This window comes from Rhinoderma darwinii, chromosome 12 (genome assembly GCF_050947455.1).
Source record: "Rhinoderma darwinii isolate aRhiDar2 chromosome 12, aRhiDar2.hap1, whole genome shotgun sequence".
NCBI lineage: Eukaryota > Metazoa > Chordata > Amphibia > Anura > Rhinodermatidae > Rhinoderma > Rhinoderma darwinii.
In genome coordinates, this window is record NC_134698.1 from 71,759,202 (window position 1) to 71,769,561 (window position 10,360).

Sequence of the window (10,360 nt, forward strand, 5' to 3'; positions counted from 1 at the left end):
TAGGTAGTTGGAAAATAGTGCTTTTTTTTTGCCCTCTGGCAATTATTTGCTAGTAATTGTATATGTGCCCGCCAACTACCAGGGTCTCTTCATCCGTTTTCAAAGGGAACTAAGCATGATTTGTCTTTGATCTGCTGCACTAAGTTCCCTTGGCTGACCACCATGTTTTTCAAAAGAGCTTAAACGGCACATCTTGAAACCCCAGTCTGCTCTGAAGTCTTTGCATGTGAGAGACCTTGCTGATGCAGTATAAGTACCTTGTGTCTTGTTGCTGTGCTCAGTCTTGCCCTGGTGGACCTGTGACCGGAAACTGTCCTCCACAACCTCACCTTTGTATCAGAGTTGGGCTGTTCCTCATCCAGTTCTAAGCCTTCTACACAGCTGTTGGTTATAGTTAAAGAGGCTCTGTCACCAGATTTTGCAACCCCTATCTGCTATTGCAGCAGATCGGCGCTGCAATGTAGATTACAGTAACGTTTTTATTTTTTAAAAACGAGCATTTTTGGCCAAGTTATGACCATTTTATATTTATGCAAATGAGGCTTGCAAAAGTCCAAGTGGGCGTGTTTAAAGTAAAAGTCCAACTGGGCGTGTATTATGTGCGTACATCGGGGCGTTTTTACTACTTTTACTAGCTGGGCGTTCTGACGAGAAGTATCATCCACTTCTCTTCAGAACGCCCAGCTTCTGGCAGTGCAGGCACAGTGTGTTCTCGAGAGATCACTGATTGTGGATTTTATGATGCGTGTGAACTTGGATTATACATTTTATATGCAGCGCAGGGTTTAGATTGTGGTCACCTATCGTCATGTGAACAGTTTTTACATGATGGAGATGTAGTTCAGCTCAAGAACAAGTACTAATAAAATATTTTCAATATCGGACTATATTGAACTTTTAGGTGCTAATGCTCCAATTGCTCCCCCAAACCATTTCTAAATTGTTTGCTCAGATGGTATGTGCAATTTATATTTTAATGTAAATAATGTATGCAGAGCTGATTAAAAAGCCTTTTATTTCATATTGATACAATATTACAATAAAAGAATTGCTGCAAAAACATGGAACACCAACACCGGAGATCCTATCTGTACATGGAGTTAAGGCCCTATTACACAGGCCAATGATCAGGCAAACTAGGGTTTATATAGCGTCTATTCTTTCATGCAGAATTTAAAGAAAAAAAAACATCTTTGCTAGTAGCACATCGATCTTCCTATATAATCAGACAGATGTGCTGCCGACATGATAAAAATGTATGGGGATGAGACCTCGTAGTAACGAGCGCGCATCCTCATACTGATCCAATCATGGCCGTGTGATAGGCGCAAACCAGTGCCGATCAACGAGCTGTCTTGTTGATTGTCGCCAGTTTACACAGCCCATGTCATAGTACCCTAAGCCACACTCCTCAAGAACTTTCAATTATCAAGACTCTCTAACCTCAAACTTTATATTTTCTTGTGCTGAATTCAAAAGGGGGGGAAAAAAAAAAACCTGGACCCCTAAATACATTCACATTGACTACAAGATTCTTACTTGGGTCGTACCAATCTAGAAATTATTGAGTTTGCTCAGTTGGGTGGCGTTAGGATTGTGGTATTACTGCAACCTTAATTTCCTTATTGTTGCAAAAAGAATAAAAAAATGAAAAAGTTGTATAGATCCGTCATCAGTGTCAGATCTCGCACGCACGCACGCACGCACGCACGCACGCACGCAGACAGACCACTGGGACGTGCTTATCACAAAGACAGGTGGTCGGACCCACTGACTACCAGTGAATAGGCAGAGCTGATCTAATCTCGTGACTGGTGCTGATAACGAACAGGGTCAAACGGCGATTTATATGCAAGTTCGGGATCTCTACTATGTAGGTCTGAATGTAGCCTAAGGCAGTGCACCAATCCAGTGAGGTTCTGTAGCGCCAGGGGTTCTCTATGTGGCGTTTCATGTTACACTAGGTGCATACATCTTAAGACCTCATTTGAGAAGTGTTTTTCTTTTTTTTTAAATACAGAAGTGGATCCTAAATATAGAAAAAATATAATGGAAACAATTCTACTTCTCCTTTTGCATCCACTTCTGATATCGATTCAATACGCAAGTGTGAATGAGGCCGTAGGAAGTCTGTATCTGATGTTATAAAGCTGGCTAATCATGACCCCCGAAAACAAAGCCAAGGCCCCATGCACACATCCGTAAATACGGACCCATAGTGCATCCATAATTATGGAACCGCAAAAAAATTACGGAAGCGCCCATAGACTTCTATGGGGAGTCCGTGACGTAATTACGGACATGTTATTTCTACGGCACAGGCACCCATCCATAAAAAAAAACGGAAAGGTGGCTGTAGCCCATAGAAATTATCAGGTCCGTAATTAGGATAAAAAATGAAAAATACAGTTGTGTTGCATGTGAAGGCTGTTCAGATGTGTCGGTATTTACTAGAGGATCCGTGACAAAAATCTGAGGCCGACACTTGGATTATCATTCAATGGGGCTAAACCAAATGGAGGGTTTCCCTGCGCCATCCGGGAAAATAAGTAGCATGCTCCTTATTTTTACTTCCGCAGCATGGAATGAAGATTGTGGATACCCCTATTCATTTGCATTGGAGGCAGATTTAGCTGACAGAATCTGTGTTGAAATCCAGGATGTGTGAACGGGCGCTTAAGTAGTAAGGTCATCAGTTCAAAGAAGTGGCACTGACCTAAGGGCAAGACCTTTACCAGAATGCAAACTCCCAGTTCTCTATCTCTGCCATGCTAATCAGATCTTTATTAAATTATTGGGCATGTGGCAATCCAACATTCCCGATCCTTCTTTCGGCCAATGGGTGAGGGTGGAACACCCCCCTGTATATTAGATAGTCCGCCTGTCATGGCTGGTTTGACCACTTTTCATCTGATGTGTAGAAGTACCTTTAATCACCTCGGTAGATCGCAATAATTACAAGGTAAAGAGTTGAGATTAGAGTCTCTGCTGCTGGTTAATTTATTAGCAGACTACAGCATTTTTTAGAATCTTAAAAAATAAAATATTTCTGAAGGTCATTGTCCTTTGCTGCTATGTATCTACACTGAAGGATAAGACTATATTTCATGCACAAGTTGCATAGTACAAAAAAAAACATCTAAGAAAATAATCAGCAGCATTTTTCACAACTATAAATAAAAGCAATAAAGCACAATCAACACTTAACAGTGGATTCTTCTTCACATGATTACAGGAGACACGGGTGCGATCTGCACCTTCAGAGAAAGTCACAGCAAGTGGGAGGTGGATCTTAAGGAGCGTCTAGGTTATAAAATCCAGTGAATTTTGGAATAATAGGGATGCCCCCTGTTCAGCCAAAGCCTAGAGCGGCTGAAAAGACCATCTCCCGCCCTGGAGGACCCGGCCCATCTGCGCAACACTTGGACTGTCCATTGTTTGTAATGAGAATTGTGTAATGCTATATTTCCCCTGTGGTGGCGCTGCATGAAAATGGAACACTTGCTGCTGTGTTTGCACGCACAGAGCGGATCACAGCAGTGGTATAGCCTGTTAGAAGAGTACACTGACAAATAACAGCTAACAAGTAGAAGTTGTCCAAAGTGAACGATCCCTTTAATGAGTCGCATAATGAAACGAAAGGCCATGGCAAAGGGAATGAGTCACAGGCTCCTTTACATTAAAGGTGTTTTCAGGGATTTTACATTGACATAGCCTTAAAAAAAATGGCATATATGTAATCGATGGGAGTTTCACCCCTAGAACCCCCACCAATCAGAATAAAGGAGTGGTGGCGCTCACTAGGAAGCCGCAGCTCCGCCACTACATTACCTGACATCGCGGATTCTATCGGAGCAGTGTTTTGGTGAGCGGCGCTGCCCCTTTCTTCGGATCGGTGGGACCCCACTGTTCACACATTGAAAGGCACAACCCCGTTGCTCCTTTAGACGTTTCTAGAGGTGCTGACACATGAGCATAAGAGGTGAGGCATGCTATTTGCATATAAGCACACATCTTATTTTGTGCCCCTCCCCAATTGGCACTTGCACTAGCCCCTTTGTCTTTTTTTTAGGGTTCAGTGGTTCTGCTGGCAGATTCCCTTACGTTATACCCATAATTCACATTTTAGCTCAGTGACCCGTTGATATTAGTCAGCATTGCGCATACGGCCCATAACTGATTGGCGATGCCGCCTAAAGCGTATGGCAAAACATTATCGAAAAGATGATACTGGCGAACTCTCTCTATGTCTTGGTTTATGCAAATTCTTAGACGAGCAAGGGAATTTATGTCTTTGTTTAGTCCAGAAGATTCCTCCATGGCCTTGTCTATATGTGGTGCGCACCTCACCACCTCCTCCCGGCCATAGTGCGTGTCTTTCATAACAATCTCATTCAGGTGACTTTTGGCCAAGGCTCGTATATCCCGATTGTGGTCTTCAGAAACCTCTTCTACGTTCTCAGTCGTGGTCACCACCTCCTCCACTAACTTTTCTTCAGTCACCACCTCCTCAACCACATCCACCTCTCCCGCTGACTGCTCCAGTTCCACAATTTCATCTTCTACTCCTGTTGAAGTGGTCACCACCAAGGTCTCCTGCCCCTCTTCATTAGTGGACGCCAGGATGAACATGGTATTCTGTTCTGTTGAAGGTTGGCCTAACATGACCGTCGCTTCGTGACACTCAGTAGGGAGGGCAGCGGTGGTAATAATAGGAGGGATGACCACAAAGGCACCCACTGATTCTACCAAATCTTGGATGAGGAAATCCTTCTCAGTCACAACCCAATCTCCGGGTTCCAACAAATCTAAGATACCGGACGACTTAACGATCTCTCTTTTTGACGCACACCCAGAATAGAGCGGGCTTATAAATATGACGGCTCCATGGGGGGCTATGCCAAGCAAGCCTTTGTAAGTAGCATGATTATAATATATCTGGGAGGGTACGCTATCCGTGTTGCTTGTTTGGACCTTAATTTCTGCACAATGTAAAGTCACCCGGGCACGAGGGTAGGAAGCTTTAAAGCATTCCGGCACGTCCTGACAACCGGTCTCCCGGCTGCGCCAAAGAGGTATTTCACCAAGAACAAGATACAAATAATGAGCCCATGTGATCACAATCCTGGCAACCCTGGTCTGTGAGATGTTAAACCGAACGGCTAGATCCTGATCGTGGTATCCCTGGCGAACTTTGCATAAAAATAAGAAGAACTGGTCGACCTGTGGCATGCCTTCCGATTCTGGTAAAGAATCCGTGTCAACGCTCATATCCCCTTCCTGTTGGCACTGCTGCCATTTCATGGAGCTGCCCTCTGTTTCGGTCAGGGTTGAAAAAACCACTTTTAAGGTGGAATAGTCCTTAAATCCGGTATAAAAGTGAATAAGGCTGGAGTCGGCAGAAAACCGCTCCAGGAAGAACAGATTCTTCTCGAGGGCAGCGCTCCGTTGTTGTAATCTGGCGATCTCCTCGCGGGCTGCGTGCAGCATTTCTGTGTCGGTCATGGGCGGTAAGTCGTAGCAGTGGTCCAATATGGAAGTCGTCATCTCCACCGGCTGGGAGGGTTTATTGTTTTGTACTTGGGTTTGTGAAGGCAAAATAGGTTGAAGCATGTTTTTGTTGCTCCTGGTGACATAAAAGAAATATAAAAAGATCAATTCGTGTCATCACGACTACTTTAAAGGAACAGTGTCACCAAAATTTTTTTTTTAATATCAGTTTGATATTAGTGTTTTATTAAAAACGTTTGTATTAATTTGTGTGTTTGTGTGTTACTTTTTTTTATTTTTACACTTTTTCTTCTCTATGGGGGCTGCCATTTTTTTTTCCATTTCTGTATGTGTCGATTAACGACACATACAGACATGGAATACGGGAGCTCCAGTCCATAGGAGTCAATGAACGGGACCCGTCCCATTGACTTTGCACTATGGCTCTGTCCTGCGCAGACGCAGGTCAGAGTTACACAGAGCAGAGCAGCTGTTTGCAGGGAGAGAGCAGGCGCCATCTTGAAGACCAGCTGCACTGCAGGTAAGATGTGTGTCTCTGCATGTCCCACTCTCTACCTCACAGACCCCCGCTCTCGTGACCCCCGACGGGCCCCCCCCCCACACGACGGTTTGGGAAAAAGTCAGGTAGCAACGATCGTGGGAGGTTGAAGGCAGATCAAAATTTGCCTCAGAATTCCTTCAAGAATTTTGAGGCAGATTTTGATCATTTCGCTGCGTTTTTTGCCTGCGGTTGCTGAAGCTAATGTAAGGACTGCGGGCGAAAAACATGACAAAAAACGTTTGGAAACTAGTGCCGTGGTTCTTTTTTGCCTAGCATTGATTTCGAAGGGAGGTTAGAGGCAGAACTGCGTCAAACAAAAGCTGCCCGGGAAATAAACCGCTTCGGCTTCCCATTAAAATCAATGGAGGGCAATTTCGGCCGTTTTGTGGCGCCGATTCCGACGCGTTTTCCGCATCAAAATCAGCGCCAAAAAACTCAGTGTGAAAAGGGCCTAATGGTGGCCAGATTGGGTGTTACACAGTTTTCTCAATATATTTCATATAACTCATTCATTTGTATTTGTGTGTTTATTATTTATTTTTTATTAAATATGTATACATGTATTTCTATTCTGTGTAAAAATGTAAAATAGGGAGAGGTTAGGGACAGTTTCACATAATGATGTATAATGGTTGTTATTATGATCACATGTAATTTAATCTGCCACTATGAGACACAGCAATATACTTATGTATACCAAGACAGCCCCGATACTCTCTGTTGCTGTTTGATGGATCATGTGATTCTGACATCTGATCGTGTCAGGTGACTTCCGAGCTCTGACGCGCACAATGAATCACGCTACATGAAGGCAGGCTGCGTCCTGTCTCGAGTCTGACTTGCGCACGCGCAGTCGTCTGATTTACTTCTTTTAACCTTGCAGTGTATGTATCTGTGACGCGACAGGCGCTCTGAACTTGCTTCCACCGGCGGCTGACCTTTAGTCAGCTGTTGATAATGAAGTTGTTTATACCCTGTGTATCTGATTGGTGCCCTGGCTGCATAAAGTCCTCTTTCCGGCTCTCTGGCACCACCCCCGGACGAAGGCTCCTCCGCCGAAACGCGCGTCGGGTGTGACGCCAGACAGCTGGATAGCACACTATGGGTAAGGTCCTAAAACATTCATTTACATGCCCTCTTCCACACTGAGGTGTGGTTTGGTTAGGCATTCGTTTACTCTCAATATTGACAACTATATACCATGTCCAAAGACCCTATATATTCATTCAGATAGGTTTATCTTATCCCTTTTTGTGCTATCCCATAGAGTATTACACTCTTATATTAACACATTGTTGTTCATATGCTCTGTCTGGTTTCCATTTTTTCCACACTGTGGTAGTCATCCTTGTTTTTAACATGTGATTTGTTTTTCATGTTTTATATTTTGTATCAATAAAAGTTATTTTTTATTATACTAAAGCTGTGTACTGACTCCATTTTTGTAGGTTGTTGTTCTAGTTGTTCTAGGAGTCATAGCTATTTATACATATAGTCATAGGCACTATCATATGCCCCTTCGTTCCTCACCACACATGATACCACTATGGATATAATTTAGGGGAATTTAGGTGGTCCTCCACCTTGGTTGTGTAAGTTTTCTCAAAAGGCCCCGTTCAGGATTTACGTGGATTTCTGAATGGGATTCGCAACCCTGCACGGAAAAAGCCGCCGGATTAACCACATTAAATGGGGCTTATACTCGTGCGGATCCAATGCACATCCGCAGAAGAAATCCCAGTGGAAGCCTCGGATTTCTGCCACAGATCCAGTAGTAAATACATGTTGGATGTGTGAACGGACCTTAAACGGGGAAAAAAAAAAGCCTCCCGCTGACTTGGGCTGACCACATGTTACACGTGCGTCCACTCATTGAATTAGTGACATGTAATACGATAATTTGTCGCTACGGGGGAAATGTGTGGCCACACTAAACTCCCTCCAGTGAGATCAGCTGATTGCTGGGGATTGCCGGATCTGCGGCGATCATCTGCTCGCCGGGGAGACTTATGTTAGGGAAGGGGCTGTCTTGGTGAGACCACCCATTTAAGATCACAAAAATAATCCAGAATGTTAAAGATCTTTACCCGGAGTTCCTCTTGGGGACGGACATCTGTTCCTGGGTCATTTCATCTGTCGACCACTGGAAGATACATGGCACGCTGTAAGGCTTGAGATTTCGTTTCCCTGTTAACGTCCTCACAAAATCAGATTGGAGAAAGTGTTTGGAACAGACTCTGGTGCAGCTGGAAACCTGAAACACAGAGGAGAGGAATATATCCTGGACTATAGAGAGGCCTAAACAACGACGACAGATTGCAGCACAATGCGGACTACTCCCTGGACGTCCAATGTCAGACTAGACACAACTAAATTTTGTATACAGTGAATATTTTTTAATCCAGGATTTGATAATCCACAAAGTCGGATATTCTGGCACTCGCAGTATAATGTGGATTTTCACAGGATCAGAGAGAACGTCCCCTTATTGAAAATAATGATAGTAGTAACCCCGGTTCATGCGACCTAATAGGGCATATGGATGTTGTAGATGGGGGTTCCCTGCTTGGGACCCCCCCTCTGTGAGCCAGAACCAAGGGTTAAAGGAGGCGGCACCAGCTGATTGATGCGATGTCTATTCTTGGGGAGACGCTTTCTAACATCTTATTGTAGGCCATTTTCCAGACATAAGAAATTGATGGCCTATCCTCAGTATAGGCTATCAAGATTTTATCGTTGGGGGTCCAACTCCCGGCACTACCGATCGGCCATTTTGAAGGGGTCGCGGCGCTTGTACGGGCGTGCTTCCCCTTCATTAGTCACTGCTCATATGGTGAATCTCCGACACATTATTGCAGCGGTTCACAGTATTACAGCCTTGTCCATTCACTTGAATAGAGAGAGCACCGCGGCCCCATGAGAACGGCTGATCGTCGGGAGTGCCAGTAGTCGGACCCCCACCGATCAGATATTGATGCCATATCCTAAAGGTAGGCCATCAATTTCTTATGACTGGAAAACCCCTTTAAGGTTCTCTATGCTTAGAAGACGGTTTTATATACTTTTATATGACCACCCAGTAATCCAGAATATTTGATAAACCGGCACCTTCCAGATCCCATCGATACTGGATTATAGGAGCTTTACGGTAGTAGTATAATTATAACGTCAGGCGTGAGGTGCCGCAGCCCGCGTCGTACACGATTTTCAGATGAAACCTTAGAAGAATACTACTTTCCAATATACTTTGTGCTTCAATTACTCACCGGTTTTAAGATCTCTGCTTGCCGAAAGCTAATCAAAACAAAAAGGGTTACAAAAACCTGCACAGCATCAATACGTCTCACAGCTGAGGTTTTGCTGCACTGTACCCAGTCTATGAACGAAACAGCATGCCGATCTGTCCCATCCTGATAGTTTGTTATAATGGATCAGCGCAGGTAAAATAGATCAGCCTAGATTTGCAACAAACCCGTCGCCGCATGTAAACAAGAATGCTCTCATTCACTGACAACAAGCAGAAATCTTGAAAATGGTTTAGAACCGAAATACAAAACATTATCAAAGTTGCAGAACTTAATTATTTATTATTAGCGGATTATGGGAAACCATCCATTTCCATCGACTACGATGGAGTCCAACTGTTGCACAACAGTCTGCTGCAACTTTCGACTGCGGCGACATCGCGTATTAAGTTGCTTGCGTTGGGCTACCGGCCACGATACCGTGCGACTAAAGCCGAGGTCTAGACCAGACCTTATAATAAAAGGGGATCATTATAAATACCTTAAAGCTGGGCCCCGGCTCCCTGCGGATCCGGTTCAGCCAGTCGCGGTGTCTCTGCGGCTCCACATGGAAGGCCGGGATCCTGTGGAATGAGATCTTCTTGTCCACATTATACCTGGAGTCACTATTACAGAAGGGCACACAGCAGTGATAGGCAGCCATGTGGGTACTACCAGCTTAGACCATGCCTGGCATAAGCGTGCACTGCTATTATGCCCTTGGCCTGCTCCCCTACACTAGCAAGCACGCAATGACAGGCTCCCCTCACGCCAAGCTGGCACTGCCCACCCCCCAATGCTAGCCCTGGGCACCTTTCTAGGTGAGCCTTTCAAACTTGGCCGTCTACGCAGCAGCATCCGCGATCAAACAACTCCGCGCATGCGTGTTTTTTACGTACTCTTCCAAAACGCATATGCGCAAATAGTTAAAACACACTACTTCCTGCATGCTCGGCGGTGGAGGCGTTAAGCATCTTGCGCATGCGTACAAGTCTTAATACGACGCATACTAGTTACGTTAGTG

At 44.6% G+C, this 10,360-nt stretch overlaps 1 protein-coding gene across 1 annotated transcript; it reads right to left on the reverse strand.

Annotated features, from left to right (window-relative positions):
* Positions 1-998: 998 nt before the first annotated feature.
* On the reverse strand, positions 999-10,323 carry LOC142664700 (uncharacterized). Its single transcript, XM_075843959.1, has 3 exons — positions 9,839-10,323; positions 8,140-8,306; positions 999-5,626 (listed from the first exon to the last, which is right to left on the reverse strand). The coding sequence occupies exons 1-3, from the start codon at positions 9,998-10,000 to the stop codon at positions 4,126-4,128; spliced, it is 1,830 nt and encodes a 609-aa protein (XP_075700074.1). The 5' UTR covers positions 10,001-10,323; the 3' UTR covers positions 999-4,125.
* Between the last annotated feature and the right edge of the window lie 37 nt (positions 10,324-10,360).